Raw genomic sequence first — 19,183 nt, 5'->3', positions numbered from 1 at the left:
AGAAGCCCACAGCCACTGGAAGAAAGGAAATAATAAAGATCAGAGCAGAAATAAACGAAACAGAGACTAGAAAAACACTAGAAAGAATCAACAAAACCAAAAGTTGGTTCTTTGAAAGGATCAACAAAATTGACAAACCACTGGCCAGACTGACAAAAGAAAAACAGGAAAGAACACAAATAACTCAAATAAGAAATGAAATGGGGGACATTATAGCAGACCCAACTGAAATAAAAAGTATCATAACAGAGTACTAAGAAAAACCGTACTCTAACAAATTTGAAAACCTAAAGGAAATGGACAAATTACTAGAAACACACTACCTACCCAAATCAACACAAAATGATGCTGAAAATCTGAACAGACCCATAACAACAGAAGAGATGGAAAAGGTAATCAAAAAAATAAAAGCCCTGGCCCAGATAGCTTCACTGGAGAATTCTACCAAACATTCAGAGAAGAGCTTACACCAGTACTACTCAAACTATTCCAGAACACAGAAAAGGAAGGGATACTTCCGAATTCATTGTATAAAGCCAGCATAACCTGGATACCAAAACCAAGCAAAGATACCACAAAAAAAGAAAATTACAGACCAGTATCTCTCATGAATATAGATGTAAAAATTCTCAAAAAAATTCTAGCCAAGAGAATTCAGCATCATACCAAAAACATAATACACCACGACCAAGTGGGATTCATACTAGATGGTGGCCAGCTACCACCAATGACTACCCTGAGAGGGAACACAACAGAAAGTCCCTGACAGAGTGGGAGAAAAGTGTGGAGCAGAATTCAAATTCATGTAAAAAGACCAAAATTAATGGTCTGACTGAGACTGGAGAAACCCCTGAAGCCATGGCCACCGGTCACTCTGTTAACCCAGAACTAAAACCATTCCCAAAGCCCACTCCTGAGGCAAAGATTAGACTGAATTAAAAATTCGTGCAGAGCGTGCTTCTTCGTTCAAGCAGATACACAAGACCAAATGGGCAGTTCCTGTCCAGAGGCAGGATGAGAAAGTAAGAAGGGTATCTGGTTGAATGGACATGGGAAACCAGGGTGGAAAGGGGGAGTGTGTGTCACATTACAGGGATTCAACTAATGTCACATAACAATATGTGTATAAATTTTTGCATGAGAAATTAACTTGAGCTATAAACTTTGACTTAAAGCACAATTAAAAAAAAATTTAAATCTAACAGAAATCGCCTGTTCACCAAACTTGTACAAAGTTACTGCTGTCAGCATTAGAATATTTGTTGAATTTAGGTGTGTAAGTGATTGCTGTCATTCATTAAACAACGATTTAAAAATTTTCATCAGGAAAGATTTCCTAAATAATTTATCCTTATCACCAAATTCATTGTTATGAAAGACTGCTAGATACCCTATCAAAGGCCAAGTCCTCTTCAGTGCTAGTGCCAAGAACTGCTACAGCAAGAACATGGACAAGAAAATGCCTAGAAGATAATGCAACACACTTCCAAAATTTCCTTAGAAAGTGACATGACTCTATGGTCAGTGTTGCATCATTGCATAATTAGAAACTGTACCCCTTATAATAGTGCTTCACCTTTGTGTTTAAAATTTTCTATTTATAAAGGCAAACTGATTTTTATCTATCTGAATTTAAATATTACTGATATTATTGTCAGTGATCTCCTGGTCACATATAAAATAGATTTCAAAATTAAATTTGATCTTCAAGGCCCAGATGATCTGGGACATTGATGATATCATGGAGTCATTTCACCAGCCCTCAATTGCCTAACTTGGGATGTTTTTTGATGAAGAAACATAAATCCCTAATTTGTTAAGCTACCAGTTTAGGGGTGTCCATTACTGACAGTCAAAAGCAACTCCAGATTCATGTATCCCAAGCAGCAGCTACGTAATACTATTTGATGGGTGATTAAACTTCTGAGTTTTTTTAAAAACACCTTTTTCCCTGATCTAAAACTAAATCCATTGTCATCAAGTCAATTCCATCTCATAGTGACACTAAACACAAAGTAGAAGTGCCCCACAGAGTTTCCAAGGCTGTAAATCTTTTCGGAAGCAGATTGCCATATCTTTCTTCCAAAGAGTGGCTGATGGGTTCAAACCCCCAACCTTTTGGTTAGCAGCCAAGCACTTTGATCACTGCATCACAAGGGCTCCTTTTTTCCTTGGTTAAAAAAAAAGTCCACTGCCATCGAGTCAATTTCAATTCATAGAGACCCCACAACAACCCATATTTAAAGCACTTTGGGCTTCAAAAAATTGTACGTGTATTATATCATCATCTCTGACATTAAGTACTGGGCTATATCCACCCAAAACCCACTGCCATCGAGTCGATTCCAACTCATAGCGACCCTATAAGACAGAGCAGAATTGTACCATAGAGTTTCCAAGGAGTGCCTGGCAGATTCGAACTGCCGACCTCTTGGTTAGCAGCCATAGCACTTAACCACTACACCATCACGGTTTCCACTGGGCTATATATTTTATACTGGGCTATATAGGATAAGCAAATAGCACAGTGTGAAAGGACCAACGGTAGAACTTACCAGTCTCAGAAACTCTTTGAGTTAGTAAGAAAGCTGAATTATGGTTACAGTTGCCAGATAAAATAGATTATTTTTTAGTATAAATATGTTGCATGAGACACACCTATACTAACAAATTACCTGTTGTTTATCTGAAATGCAAATTTAATTGGTGCCCACTATTTTTATTTGCAAAATCTGATAATACTAGTTATCGTGGTACCTTGGGGGGTGGGAGGAGGGAAGTAGGCTAAATAAATGACCTATTTATCTTGTTTGTGGTTATTTTGGCTTCTTTTATGCAATAGGGAATGTTATCTGCCATATACAAGGGAATTATGAAGCACAGCAAAATACAAAAGTGTACACATAAATGACTTGTAAGTTATAAAAACTTGCCCAACAATACTGAGATCTTATCTTCAAAACTGTTCCATTTAAAAAAGTGAGGAAAGAAGGATTATACCTAATGGAAAACATGGGATTTAGCAAGTATAAATGTTCACAGACATATTTTAACTGCTACAACCTCACAGACAAGAGTTTCTTAAAAGAGAAGAGTCCACAAGAATACAGCGGAATAAAAACGTTTCTAAAAAGAGGTCAGTTTAAAAACTTTTTTTTTTTTTATTTTAACAAAGCATACTTTCATGATAAATGACAGAAAAGACAACCAAAAAATGTTTTTTTCATGTTCACGGAGGTCTTACTAATATGTCCTCAATTGGCTGCCAGAAAAAGAGGGTGGTGGGGGCAGTGTCCTCATCTTTGGAATCCAGGGCAAGGTGGTAAGCCCAACTATCCAAATCTTGAAGCAGTTACACTAAAGCATTGTAGCTATTTTTTCTGTACTTTATTCTCACTTTTATTACTTCCAGGCCCCCTTCCTCATTAAAGCACAAATATAAACTGGGAGCTACTTTTAGGGTAGATACCAAACAGTCTGGCTGCTGGTGGGATACAGACCTCCACCTTGCATGCATATCAGCTGAATAAAAAAGAGCCCTTATTCATCAAATTTAAAAGGCGCTCTCTCATTTCATGCTAATTGTATGGTCCTTTACATGATAAACAAAAGATTGCCTTACATGAAAGGCATTAAAAAGGCACTACCAGTCTCATTTTTTGGAACAAGATTAACTTATTATATTACTTTTTTAAGAGAGAGTACAGTATTTTTTTGCAAATAACTTGCCCACATAAATAACATACCCACACATATAATGTGCACAAATAATGAAATTAAGTAAAACAGTTCTGGCATAACATGCACATTATTAGCGTAAAAATACAGTAGATGACTGATTCAAATACTACAATTTTCCTTTATAGATTTCATTATTATCAACGTCTGTCCAATTGCCTCATATAATATGACTTCATTTTACTAATCTCAGTGCTCTCGTGTCAAACAGTTTGTTAATAAAAGAACTTAAAATGAAGCACATAAGTATTCTGACTTTAATTTTTAAAAAGGAAACAGTTAAACCCAACTGGGAAGAAAATGCTGATTATTAATAAAAGCTCGTGTCCTGGTACTGACAACATGTAGATTCTGCTTTGGCTGGTTTCTTACAGAGGTGTAACATTAAAGAAAAAAAAAAACAAACCTCATTTTTGGCTGCTGATATTATTAGTAGTAATATTATATAATAATATAGTAAGTGACAGAATTTTATGCAAGGGTTGTAAATAAGACATGTGAGCCGTGATAATTTATGATATATCATCGCTTATGATATACAGTAGTACATGAATTGGGTCCTTGAAAACCTGCATTAATTTAGATTTATGTTACCATAAACATCAACCAATTATTAACTACCATGTAAAAGCCATCAGGGAGAGAGGTGGGAAGTAAAGCAGCAGTAGAAAGAGCTCATACCTTTGGATTGCATGACAACAAAGCAGCACTTATGCCATTCCTAACTATCCAATGATTCCTACCAGACAACTGAAACAGGGTTGGCAATTTCAAAGCACAGCTGTTTCAACTTGGAGCCCTTGAAGAGGGCAAAAGAAAAATTGGGCTTCTCAGTCTTCCAAATGGATTGCTAAAAACTGAATCAAATATGCTGTTAATAACTAAAATTTACTATGCACATTCAGGATTTTCTTGACCTATTAGACTATCACTGTCCAATAAAACTATAATGTGAGCCACATACATAATTTAAAATTTTCTGCTAGTCACATTAATAAAGTTAAAACGGTGAATTTATCGTTTAATAAATTGTATGTAATGTTTTAATAATCTTAACAGGTTTAATATTTTATTTAACCCAATACAGTCAAAATATCATCATGTCAACATGTAATCAATGTAAAATATTGTTGTTGTTAGGTGCTATCGAGTTGATTCTGATTCATGGTGACCCTAGAACAAACAGAATGAAACACTGCCTGGTCCTGCACCACCTCACAATTGTTGCTATGCTTGAGCCCACCGTTGCAGCCATTGTGTCAATCCATCTTTTTGAGGGTCTTCCTCTTTTTCGCTGACCCTCTACTTTACTGAGCATGATGTCTTTCTCCAGGACTGATCCCTCCTGATAACATGTCCGAAGTATATGAGATGCAGTGTCCCCATCCTTGCTTCTAAGGAGTATTCTGGTTGTACTTCTTCCAAGACGGATTTGTTCTTTCTTTTGGCAGTCCATGGTATATCCAATATTCTTCGTCAACACCACAATTCAAAGGCGTCAGTTCTTCTTTGGTCTTCCTCAGTCATTGTCTAGCTTTTGCATGCATATGAGGCGACTGAAAACACGATAGTTTAGGTCAGGCACACCTTAGTCTTCAAGGTGACATCTTTGCTTTACCAAGAAACATAAAATCTACGTAAATTTCGTTGAGCTTAGCTAAAGTGTAATTTTTTTTTTCTATGTATTCATGCTGGTGCACTCTTATGAGCATATTCACACACACACAAATCCTCAGTAAAGTACAAAGTGGAATATTCAGATTGTGCTAATTAGACCAAGTACATACCTGCACAGTACTTTTCCATTACCTAAAGATTCAGGTGAAATTTATCCTTCAAGAATCTCCAGTTGTGTGAGGACAACTAGATACGGTTGTGCTTTAAGTCTTTATATAGTCTCAAGAAATATGACTGTAACATGAACCAAAGGAGAAAAAATAAGGACCATTTGCTACTAATTAAAAAAATAGGGAATTAGAAAAAGAATGGTTATGGTAAATAGGGAACAGTTGTTCTCCCAACATGGACCACTCACCCTGCTGATTTTGTGGTTTTAAAACCTATGAAAGTAAAAAAAAATAGAAACAATGACAACAGGCACTATCAAAATGTAAGCAAAATATTTTATATAGTTTTTAAAATAATAATTTCTAAATTGGAGACAGAAAACTAGATTTTGTAAGCAAAAGGCTAGTATTTCCACATTTTGGTTCCTTTTAAACATATATAATAAACACATCTATTGGATCTAATGTGGCTCCGTGCAATTTAGGGATAAGGCTCCAGTTCTTTGATTCTACTTGCAATAATTAAAAAACTAAGATGGCTAAAGTTAAATAAATATTATTGTGGTCATTTCAAGTTACCTAGCTTCACCAGGCACAGCAACAAAAGCAGCAGGTTAGCTGGGTTTCTGGCAGGGAATAATTGGTGCTGGGCAACAGATTGTGTACATGAGCAGAAACATTGTGTAAAACTCACATTACTGGCTTACCCACACCATATGTGCGTTTTTGGATGGAAATACGGGCAGCTCTCATTCACCTCTCATACATGGTTTGGCCTTACTGGCTAGAATGAATGAATATTATGTTTCACTGTGCTAGTTAACCCCAATGGGAGCCAGAAGAAAGTACCAGAAATGGGAGCCAGAAGACAAGTACCAGAATTAGGTCCTTTCAATTATAATTTTTCCAGCAAAACTGAAAATAGGACACAAATGTAGTAGTTAACAAAAATATTCAAATCTGAAGTTACAGAAAAGATCTTTACAAACTTTGAGAAGCAGGCCTTAGGTTCATTCATCTTGGCAATATTAAGGGCAATCAAAATCCTGATCAAAAGTGGGAAAATGCAGAACAGAATTTCAAATTGTTAGGGACTCCAGACTTTCTGGAGTTACGGAGGGTGGATGAATCCCAGAAACTATTGCCCTAAGATAATCTTTAAACCTTAAACCAAAAATATCCCCTGAAGTCTTCTAAAACTGAACAATACTTTAGCTTAAGTAGTAAAAAAGGTCTGCCTTGAGCATTATGTGCTTTTAAGACCTATATATATTATAGGATCAAATTGACAACAGCAACTCAAAAGATTAGACAGGAATCTTAGGCGGGCGCTGACTTTATGTTAACGTGGGAGGAACAGCTCAGAAAAGGAGGGTTAGAATGTTTGCACAACTCAAAGAATGTGATCAATGTCACTGAATTCTGCATGTACGAACTGTGGGATTGGTGTATGTTTCGCTGTGTGAAAACTGGAAACGGTGGAAAATGGAAACAATGACAATAAGGCCACTACCAAAACAAATAATAATTTCTAAAGCAGAGCTAGAAAACCGGATTTTGTAAGCAAAAGGCTACAACACATTTTCTCAACAAGAGCAACAGCAAAATAAAATTTAGGAAAAAACTATGCTAATCTGACTGTTAAATATAAACATCAGAATTATAGATTTAAAGAAATAATAGTAAAATGTTTTAAATGTTTTTTACCAGTGATCAAATTTATCATTTCCCAAGGCAAACTTTGTTAGCAAAGCAAGGATCTTTGAAGCGGTTTGTAAAGTATGACAATTTACCTACAAAGACTGTTGAACTAGTCCTTCCTAACAAGCATGAAAACTTGATTAATCAATGCCTAAAATCTCTTCTTTATGCACCAGACTCCCGCCTCCCCGTCAAAGCAGTAGTATAAAGGTTGACATTTGGTGGCAAAATCCCAATTCACTTTCCAAAGAAGTAAAGAGCCATGACTTCTGGCATGGGAAAAGATCTCAGACATCTAATCTACCTATTTCATAGACTAAGAATTAAAGCTGAGGAGAAGCTTAACAACTTCTCCTAGGTATATGCTTAGTGAGCAGGGGAGTCGGAAAAAAGTATACTTTTTTTTACTATATTATGTTGTTGTTGTTAGGTGCCATCAAGTTGGTTCCAACTCATAGTGACCCTATGTATCACAGAAAGAAACACTGCCCAGTCCCGCACCATCCTCACAATTGTTGTTATGCTATATTATTATTATATTATTGATTACTATATCATATGACCCAGCAATTCAAACGAAAATAAAGGTTAGTGGAAAAATGCTTTGTACAAAACCTTTTTCCCAAAAGGTGTCCTGTATGAGAAAATAAGCTCATCAACGAATTTTAATTACTGATTGAATGACGTAAACAATGCAATAATCTATGCTTCACTGCCCAGTGAATTCAGAAATTTGAAAGGGTTTTATATTAGGAGAAACAAAAAAGGAACAAAGCTCCTGGCACTTCTCTGATAAAATCAGACCTCAGAAGCTAATTATTTATAAAGTTACAAATTAATATCTTGAAATTAAGAGTGTCAGCATCACAGATAAAAAGGAAGAAGCAAGGTTTTTAGACAAATACATGTTCAAACCAGTAGCGCACAAACTTTTTTAGGGGCATGGGAGAATAGGACTTTTAACTGATACAATGATATGGGCAGTCAGGTTGATCTATGATAAAGGTTTGGGCCATGAAATTTCCAATCAGATATGAAAAATTACCTTCGAGTCATTACATAAGGGTCTCTCCTCACATACAGTGGGTAATGCAAGTAAGTGCACCTTGCCCTTCTCTCTGTTGGAAGTGCCCTTGGGTTACAGGGAATAGGTGTTTTGACAAATAATGATCAGCTGTGGTATTCTGTGATCAACGAATTAGAGATCTTAAATCTAATTGAGCCAAGGCAGGAAAGTGCCAACATATCTCCTAAAGGTCATCCTCAATAGATTGTTCTGTTTTCTTACCATACAAAATAGTTTTCTGATTAAGTAAAAACTGTCATTGAGTGAATTTATCATTTCTCCGCCACCAACAACACCTACTATCACTTAAAATATTAAAATATAAGACATCATAGCCAAATTGAAAAATCAGAAAACTGGAAAGAATGATTTAGCCCATGTATCTATCATAGCAAACACAACCACTCCCAATGTTTTTTTGTATTGTACATCATCTTTTCCCAGATCATTTTTATTTAGCAGCAAACTGTATCTACAATTTTGAATCTAATATTTTTAACTGAAATTATAAAACCAAGTGTCTTTATATTTTATTCAAACTCAATCATAAATGTCATTTATAGAAACTGAAAAATATTCCACTAAGTATATATGCTATCTCTTTGCACATAAAACTTTTATACAAAGATTATTTCCTTAGAATAGAATCTTTAAGGAGAATTATTGTCAAAGTATATTAACATCTTTATGGCCCTTGATACTGACTACCAAAATGCTTTCCAAAATTAGTTGCACCAATTTAAACTGTCCTCAATATCAATAATCATGATACATACCTGTATTTGGACTATGAGTATCTTGTAAAAACAAACTATTTTGGGATCTTTGTACTCCCAACACTTTTAATTTATATACTTATATATCATATTATGCAGGAGCTCTGGTGGTAGTGGTTAAGAACTCGTCTGTTAACTGAAGGATCGGCAGTTCGAATCCACCAGCCACTCCTTGGAAACCCTATGGGGTAGTTCTACTCTGTCTTACAGGGTCACTATGAGTCGGAATCGACTAAAAGGCAACGGGTTATATCTTGTTGTATTTAAACCAATATCCTGGCACCCAGTAGATGTTCCATGAATGCCTGGTATCCTTAAAACTATTCCTGTGAATCTAGCCCCTAAGATTCCTTTTCCCAGGCCAACCAACCCAATTCTTTTCCATACAGAACCCAAGTTTTAATGGACTAGTCTTACTCCCCTCTTTCAGGAGTGGTAACTGAAGTCTGCATCATATGGAATTCACAAAGGTCAAGGGTATCTTCATTCGTTGTAATGACTATCTGAAATAAAGGCAACGAGTAAATTAGTTCCTGCACAATCTGAAAGCTCCTATGGCTATATTTAGTTCTAAGGAGAACCAGTATTTTTCCTGTTATTCTGTTAGAAGATGTAAGGGAAATATAAAAACACATCAGAAACAAAGTGACAGTGAATATGCATCATAACATATGCATTCCAGACCATTTTCAAAAATCTTTGTTCCCTAAATTACTGAATCATGGATTCCACATATAACCAAGCTATGCACAAATACACAACACAGCTTTCATACCTACTTCAAAACAACTCAAGATTCTGTTTACAACTGTATTCAAAAGTATCAATATATATGAGATTCAGAGGCATGCTTAAAATGACCTGAATAAGCAAAGCAAAGTCCCCGAACCCTTACTTTAGCTTCAGGGATCCTCACATTCACTGAACAATTTTAGTAAAGCGCTTTTTATGTTGTTGCCACTACCTTAGTTACTGTTTTTGCAACTGCTGTCTATTAAATTTCAAAGTACAACTTGGCCATGAGATTGTTTTAGGTCTTCATTAAGAAAAATTTATATTAAATATACAATAAATGAGTTTGGTTAACAGAAGCTGGAGAGCATTAGTGCCACGGTTTATTATAATAAGTAATTTTTGTGTCTTCTGTCATAGGAGTATCTCAATACCACTAGCTGACAATAATCTTTATAAATCCTCCTTTGCAGCTATACCATCTGTTAGATATTTTATATGTATCTCCATATAGTTGTTACTCAAGACAAATACACAATTGGAATTACGGTTTTGTGGGGAGTTTTTTGTTGGCTTGTTCTTGTATTTTGTTATCTTTAGGACAGTGAACTAAACAAATAAAAACATTCCTTTGTCATGGAGACCAAAAATAAATGAAAGTTTTAAAAATAATTTTTGCAGTTACAAATATAAGACAAACTTAAGTCCCATAATCACTTAAACAATCTAAAAATATCTGCTAAAAGTAGGTTAAAATTAATAGTTATCAAAATTGGATATAATTATTTGAAAACTCAAACTTACATGTTTATAGATCCCAAAATAATCCTACAAAACTAAAAATAGCACATCCACTCATAAATTAGTAGCTAATATGGTCCCAGTTTTCACAGCATAAAACACTTTCCAAGACTGAAGATTAGAAAATAATGACTAATTACTTACTAGTTTATAATGTTCAGTCCCTTAAGAGATGGGTCATAAAGGCAAAGTCTCAACACCAGGTCCCTCACAAATCTGTGGGTTTACTCCCCTGAGCTGTAAGTCACAGGTTCGGTGACTAGCTGAAGGCAATAACAATTGAAATATCATTTCAACTCACTATCAAAATTTATCCAAAAGGGTAACCAGAAGAAAAGAAGGAACAGATAGATAAGTATAATCCTCCAATTGAGTAAGTTCCAAAGTACAACTTTTTCCACATGTACTATAATCTAACGGGAAACCCTGATCGCTTAGGAGAGCAGTTCAAATCCGCCAGGTGCTCCTTGGAAACTCTATGGGGCAGTTCTGCTCTGTCCTATAGGGTCGCTATGAGTTGGAATCGACTCGACGGCACTGGGTTTTTCTGTAATCTAAAGACTTTAATTTTCATAAGCCCCCAACATGGATTTTTAGGAGTTCATACTCTACACACCAAAACAATGTGAATTCTGTTAAAAGTTACTGATAGCTCCTAAATGTGAACTAAAGCACAACTTCAGAAAAACCTCATTTCATAATTAGATAGTTCAAGGATGCTACCTTGAGTCACACTAATTTAGATGGTGATACCTTAGGATCACACATAAGAAACTATAACGTAGAAACAGCAGTAACTAGTTTAAGTCATCATTGAGAGAAATCCTAAAATATTCAGGGAGGGAGACTGAGGAAGGGACAAACAATTAACACTTCAGGAAGTACAAAGAAAGTGAGATTTTCTAGAATAAACATTATATTATTTTCAGTTTCACAAAATAAAAAGTCCCACTAGTTAATTAATACAAATAAAGATGCTGTTGTTCACAGACAATTCTTTTGTGTAAACATATTAAAATATATCATAATCCAACTCTGGAAAAATTGATGCCTAAACAAGATCTCTTTCTTCAAATTCTATTCCCTCTAGACATTAGAATTTCCATGATGTCAGCAGATGAACTATACTTAGAGAAGAAACACGCCTTTAAAGTACACTTGGGCTACAAAACGTAAGGGAAAATATCACAGACAACAAAATATTTTAACGGCCACTAAAATTACATTGTAGTATAGGACAAGTGATATTCACTTTATAACCCACCATTATCTGCCAATGAAATTCAGGTGTGTAGAGTAGTTTCATACCATGATATGCTTCTGTATCTCTGAAACATTCTTAATGAAGGATTTCATTTTTCAGGAATTTACCTTAATCATAAAACAATTAATTATATAAATAGTAAGAAAAAAAATTATTCATGGTTCTAAGCTCACCTAAGGAGCCCTGGTGGCGCAATGGCTAAGTGCTTAGCTGCTAACCGAAAGGTTGGCTGTTTGAATCTGCCCATTGGCTCCCCAGGAGAAAGAGCTGGTGATTTGCTTCAGTAAAGATTATAGGCAAGAAAATCCTCGGGGCAGCTCTACTCTGTCACATGGGGTCACTGGGAGTAGGATATGACTCGACGGCACTCAACAATAACAACAAGCTCACATGATACATGATGCCTCTCTTGACCCCCCTAATGGTCTTTCTTCCTCTGCTGAAACTCCATAGCTTCTGTTGACGTTATGGTGCTTAACAAACTTATTTTATTCCACCTTATATTATAACAACTTACAGAGCTTTCTGATTTTCCATGAATACATTGAGAATTGCTGTTTCTATAAGTCAGAGTTACTGAGTCTTATGTATCTTTGTATCATTCCCATCCTCAGTGTGCCACCCAATTCCTTGAAAATAGTAGGCAATGTATATGTTGATCTGAATTCACCCAAAAACCTATTTTGGTATACTAAAAGCCACCTTCTCCAAAAGGTCCTCAGGAAGCGAGTTATGTTTTGGCACCTAAGAATGTTATATTTAAACTTTATGAAAATCATACTAATTGACCAAATATTTTCTCATTATAAATAATATTTCAACATTCCTTGCACATCCATCAAAAATTCAAATGATGACAATCTCTGCTGCTAGGTACAATAGTTGCAACTTCTTACTCAGATATATGATTATATTTTAAATTACCTGAAACCATTAAACTTTTACTTGCTAAAGCAATAAGAGCCCATATATAGTGTAAATTAACAGATTTTGTACAGGTTTAATTCCTAGGAAATGCAAGAATATTTTTTTCGGTAACAAAAAAATAACTCTGTGTTTACAATATAAGGTGGAAAACAGAATTTAATAAGAAATTTATTCTCAACACATTATTTGCAGAGGACCACTTACGCATTTATCCATAAAACATTAGCAGGACATCTACACTGCACCCACATGCCTCACAGTATGTTAGCTGCTGAAGCCATAAAGATAAATAAGATGTAGTTCCTGTCTTCCAGGAGCTCATACTACAGTAAAGTCATGAAAGACAACCTAAGTAGTAAGAGGACATTGGGGTCATCATTGACTGGAGGAGGAGGGAAAGGTTTCACAACTCAGAGGTAACATTTGAACAGGGTTTTAGGTTTAAGCTCTATTCTGCAGATTTCAAGGCATTTTGGGGGTGTGAAAGCAACCAAACCTGCTGTTTGTCTTTAGAAAGGGACTGGGGAAAGAACCTGCTCATCTAACAACAATCTAGCCAAAAAATGAGGACCTGGCTGGAGTATAAGGAACCAGATTTGGAAGATATATGTAACACAGAATCAACGGGACTTGAGGATAGATTTGATGGGGTTTGAGAAAAATGAGTCAGAATGACATTTAGGCTTTAGGCTTGGCCAACTGGATGATGACATTAAATGAAATCTAGATTATCAGGAAACAGGTACTAACTGAGCATCTTCTGTGCACAAGACACTGTTCTAGGCGCACAGCATTAAACCAGACAGATAAAGTCTGCTGTCATTCTAGTCAGGGGAGGAACAGTAAACAAAGGAATCAACTGAGACAATGATAAACGTGATGAAGAAAATAAAACAGGGTGTGTGATAGTGGATGGAGGCAGCAACACTTTAGCTGAAGTAGTAAGGAAAAGTGACACTAGAACTAAGACTTAAATGATAAAGAGGCAGCCAAGTGAAGATCTGGTAAGAACAGGGTAGCAAAGGCAAAGGCTGAAATAGGCAAGAGCTTAATGTGATCAGGGGACAGAAAGGTGGCTTCTGTGTGGCGATGGGGAGGTGGGCAATGGAGGGAAACAAGATCAGGGCAGCATGGAGCTCCTTACAGCCTGCTGTAAGGAGCTTAGAGTTTGTTCTAGTAATAGTGGGTAGCTAACAAAAGACTTTAAGACAAGGAGTGATGTGATATGATTTATACCTCTGTCTCCTGTATGGAAAATGGACTTAAAGGAGGAGAATGGAGGTAGAGTCCAGATAAAAAAAATAAAAGTGGTAGCTTAGACTAGGGTTCTTACGGTGCTAACATGAGGTCTGTCAGATGCTGGATACAGCGGTAGAGGTGAAGGCTTGGTGACAGACTAAACGTGGAGTATGAGGGAAACAGAGAACCCAAGGGCACCTGAGGGGATTTGATTCTAAACCACTACATTCCCGTTGCCATCCAGCTGATTCTGATTTCATAGTGACCCTCTAGGGCAGAGTAGAACTGCCCCAAAGGGCTTCCAAAGCTGTAATCTTTACCGAAGCAGACTGTCACATCTTTCTCCCACGGAGTAGCTGGTGGGTTCAAACCACTGACCTTTCAGTTAGCAGCCGAGTACTTAACCACTGAGCCATCAGGGCTCCTTAAACCACTACACAGAGGTGGTGATATTTAGAGAGATGGTGAAAACTTGGGGAGAGAGAAGCTTCAGGGTGGTGAGGCCAGGAATCAGTAGTTCTGCTTTGGCCAAGCGAAGGCTGAACTGTCTAGAAACTTGTAAGTGAAATGGCATGTAGGCAGTTGGATATTAAGCTCAGGAGAGAGGTTTAGTGGAGATACACTTTGGGAGTCATCAATCTGTACATGGAATTTAAAGCCATGACACTGGATAAGATCATCAAGACAGAGTACTGGGGGTGGGGACCATTCAACTATGTTTTTTGTTTTCGTATTTTTACAGGAGGAGAATAATGAATTCCATTTTAGACACTTAAGGTTGAAGTAAGTGATTATTTGGCCTGGCTGTGGTGAATCATATATAGCCTCTAAAAGCAGTTTATTATTATTCTCATGCATCATGATTTCACCGTATAATCTCATTATTTCGTTTTACTACATCTGTGAGCTCTCTGATAGCTAACACTCTCCTCCCAGTGCCTAGCAGCTATTCATATAGAAGGCACTTTTGAAATATTCATTATGAGTTTATAAATCCAGCTTTAATGATTATTGGAGATGGTAGAAAGTAGCACAATAATGAGCTAGTTTCAAGTTTCTGAGGATCATAGTCTCAAAAGCTTCTTTCTTCAGAACTAGTCTTGGAATTCTTCCTATCAGTGAATCAACTTTGAAAAATAATTGAGTTCTGAAGACATGTCCAATGAATCATACAACTCATTAAACTCAAGTAATCATGGATGATTTCTGAACCAGGCTGATGGTTCTTTCTCAAGCCCCAAATACACCAACCTTTATTTCCTATCAAAGATACTACTCATGGTCAGCACTCACTAAATGTCTGGTGAATAAATAAAAGAGGTCAAGTTGCTGAAGCATACAGGCTGGGCATTTTTCTTTCCCCATTATACTCTCAGCTTCTTGTACAACACCTCGAATGCAGTCAGTGCTTAATAAATATTTGCTGCATGCATGAAGGAAAGAATGAATGCACAATTTTATGGCAAAGATTTTTTTTCCTTCCTCTTCATAATTTACATATCTCACTTATTTAAATATATTTTTCTTGATTATATTTGCTCATTGTGCAAAATCTGAATATAAGAAATACAAAGAAACGATCTTCCTTCTTAAAAATAAATATTACCCTCAGCTTACAGCTTATGATTGTATTCATTCATTCAACAAATCTTTTTGACTGCCTACTCTGTGCTATCCTCACAACTGGACCAATGAGCAACATCACGATAAACAGAAAAGACTGAAGTTGTCAAGGATTTCATTTTACTTGGATCCAAAATCAACATCCATGGAAGCAGCAGTCAAGAAATCAAAAGACGCATTGCACTGGGCAACTCTGCTGCAAAAGATGTCTTTAAAGTGTTGAAGAGCAAAGATGTCACCTTGAAGACTAAGGTGTACCTGACCCAAGCCATAGTATCTTCAATCACATCATATGCATGTGAAAGCTGGACAATGAATAAGGAAGACCGAAGAAGAACTGAAGCCTTTGAATTGTGGTGTTGGCGAAGAATATTGGATATACTGTGGACTGCCAAAAGAAGGAACAAATATGTCTTAGAAGATGTACAACCAGAATGGTCCTTAGAAGCAAGGATGGCGAGACTGCCATCCTTAAAGAATAAAGAGTTTCCCCACGTCGAAAAGAACAAAGGAATGCTTGTTGTTGTACTGAGCGCTGTCCGAGAATTCACTCTGATGCTGGCAACAGCAGGGCAATGTAGTTCTGAATAGCTTATTTTCAAACCTTTCCCTATGGGTTCACATAAATTCTACAATTCTTCTACTTATTTTTTTTAGAAATATTACCTATTTATTCAAATATATTATAAAATATTCTGTCAATTAAAAATAGTTCAAATATTTAACTTAGGTGCTCTATTCCTTCTACTTCAACATAAAGCTTTCATTCCAGCTAGGAAATGCTTAGCCCTTGGGAAGTCACTGCCTATATGCCTATCCCTTGGCTTTCAGCAGATCGCCTACTTCTTTAGAAGAAACTCTGGTATCTAGGCGCTTATCTCCATAGCAGGAGTAGGCGTTACTTTTATCCTCAGAGGAATATGCAATCATACTGATGTGTTCAGTTTCACTTTTAAGAGGCTCTTGTCATATATCACTTACCTCCAAAGGCTGGTTGCCTTCTACTTCTGAACTTTTACCTCTTGTTGCAGATGTCTGCTCATCTGCTGTATCTCCTATGAAGGAAAAGAAAAAATAAACAAAAAAATAAAAACTTAACCATACTATTGACATGAAATTGTCTCCTATTTGTTTGAAATACTTTTGTTATTAAATTATATGTTTCACATTGTGGAAGCAACCACTATTTCCTTTGTTACAAAGTTAACAAGTTAAGTTTTAAGAACGGTAATTTTACAGGGGTCTCATAAATCATCCATAAAATACACACACACATACCCTAAACCAGAAATGTACCATGCTTTACATAAAGGTTTAATCTTGAAAAATCAAGTAAATTCATATTTTGTAAATCAAGTCTTACTTCAAATAAATTGGGAAAGCTTATGACATAATAAAGATAAAGCAAATTCTTTTTAAGTAAAAACTTTACATTATGAATAACTGCTCTGTTAATTAGTTTTTCCAATAATGTCAACTCTTTATAAGTGTTTATTTGTATTTCTGTGGGTTTCCCTTGGAGTAGACACATTTGTATATAACAACTAAACCAAATGCTAGACAATCTTTACAACAGGAAAGAACAATGAACAAATTCATCAATTAGCCTTGGTTAATATTTTTGATTCCTAAGGTTGCGGTGTGGGTGGGTGATATTAGTAAATGAAACTGGTGACTAGGCTTGGCCGTATGATTTATAATCAAGGACAAAGGACAGCCACAAACATAGTTTGGTAAGTACTAGCATAATTTAATTTACTAATGGTCTATTTTAACTTATTAATTGTCACCTGTGGTCTATAATTAACACGTGGTAGGTATGTAGAGAAAGGAAACCCTGGTGACGTAGAGGTTAAATGCTGCGGCTGCTAACCTAAAGGCTGGCAGTTCAAGTCCAGCAGGTGCTCTTGGAAACTCTATGGGGCAGTTCTACTCTGTCCTGGAGGGTCACTATGAGTCAGAATCGACTCAATGGCAATAGGTTTAGTTTTTTTTTTTTTTATGTAGAGAAACAATCACCCTACTTTTCTGAGGCGTGCAGAGAGGCCAATTTATTAATTTGTAAATTGCTAATCCCATAAAATTTAGCCAGCTCAGGAATGTTCACAACAGGGATGATTACCAAATTCATGGATGATGGCTTGGCTGACACTAAAGGTGAGGAATTTGTTAATATAAGGAAGATGGCAAAATATGAAAGTCTTGGCTGAGCTTAACTCCTCCATACAAAATGCAAAAGTTTATTTTACTAATACCAATAATCAAGGAAGAGCCCCAGGAACATTTTAAGGATTAAATATAATCTTGTTAAAATTCCAAAATAATGACATAGGAATTAAATTAGTAGGTTATCTACCTAAGATAAATTAACTCCTCAAAATGTTTACAATCCAAGCACACCAATGCATATTCCAGCCCATCAGCTTTGTTCTCAGCTGTGTACATTGTTATTGTTGGGCAGGGCCTACTACGTAATAATAATAAAAAAAAAAAAAACCCATTGCTGTCGAGTTGATTCCGACTCATAGCAACCCTATAGGTCAGAGCAGAACTGCCCCATAGGTTTTCCAAGGAGTGCCTGGTGTATCTGAACTGCTAACCTTTTGGTTAGCAGCCGAACTCTTAACCACTATGCCACCAGGTTAGGTGTTAAAATAAATATTTGTTGAATAACTTAATGAAGTTCTCTTCGTAGTTTCTCTTCTATAAAACTGTGACAAAAATGATATTTAATAACATTTAATGAAACCTATATTTGAACATACAGTTGTTCTTCTAAAACATATTTGTGAAACTTCAAAGGCAAATTTATTAAATACCACTTTGATGTATTGTTACTAAAAATCAACCAAACCCAGTGCCATCCAGTCGATTCACGTTGTTGCTAATGAACCATAATTTATTAGATTTAAAAAATAGCTAACGATTAGTGATAGTTTAAAAAATCAGATTGAAGCCAAAAGCATTAGAACTTTTGAGTGTTGTCTGTAAAATAAACTGTTGTGAAGTGGAAAATTAAATCAATCTACTTTTGTGACCTAGGATGTCAAACAACTACCTATTTTGATTGATTTTTTTTTTTAAGTAATTGCTTAAAATGACCATTTATTTGTACATCAAGAACAAATTCCCCTTCTTTCAGAAGCCTGGGGTAAGATAGTCATTCTTCCACCCCAGTTTACAGGTGAAGAAGCAAACACACAGAAGGTTTAGTTTCCTTGGCTAAAGGCCTGACGCCACACAGCATGAGTAATCAACTTAATGCAAATCTCCAGACAATTAGGTCAAGGCTGTTTTATTAAAAAAAAAAGAAAGTATGCATAACTCAATACGAAGGGTCTTTTATTCTAAGAACCATTGTTAACCTTTTCAAACGATTACTGCCCTAACCATAGCCACACAAACACTATATATTTTGCTGGAATCATCCAGCACAAAGTCTGTTTTCTCTGCTATTTTCTGATTTCATGATGTTTATCTATACAAAACTTTCTCCATTTCTCCTTCCTGCTTGAATAACCAGAAAGGT

The 19,183-nt window shown here is 36.0% G+C and overlaps 1 protein-coding gene across 5 annotated transcripts in view; it reads right to left on the bottom strand.

Annotated features, from left to right (window-relative positions):
- UMAD1 (UBAP1-MVB12-associated (UMA) domain containing 1) overlaps positions 1-19,183 on the bottom strand; it is a 244,243-nt gene that overhangs the window by 72,919 nt on the left and 152,141 nt on the right. For all 5 annotated transcript variants that reach the window (XM_064290009.1, XM_064290007.1, XM_023544397.2 and 2 more), the window contains exon 3: positions 16,636-16,709. In XM_064290009.1, coding sequence (XP_064146079.1) covers positions 16,636-16,709 — 74 coding nt within the window. The remainder of the gene's footprint in view (positions 1-16,635; positions 16,710-19,183) is intronic.

This window comes from Loxodonta africana, chromosome 8 (assembly GCF_030014295.1).
Source record: "Loxodonta africana isolate mLoxAfr1 chromosome 8, mLoxAfr1.hap2, whole genome shotgun sequence".
Taxonomy (NCBI): Eukaryota; Metazoa; Chordata; class Mammalia; order Proboscidea; family Elephantidae; genus Loxodonta; species Loxodonta africana.
Note: the sequence above shows the minus strand (reverse complement) of the source record. Positions and strands in the feature narration are given on the sequence as shown.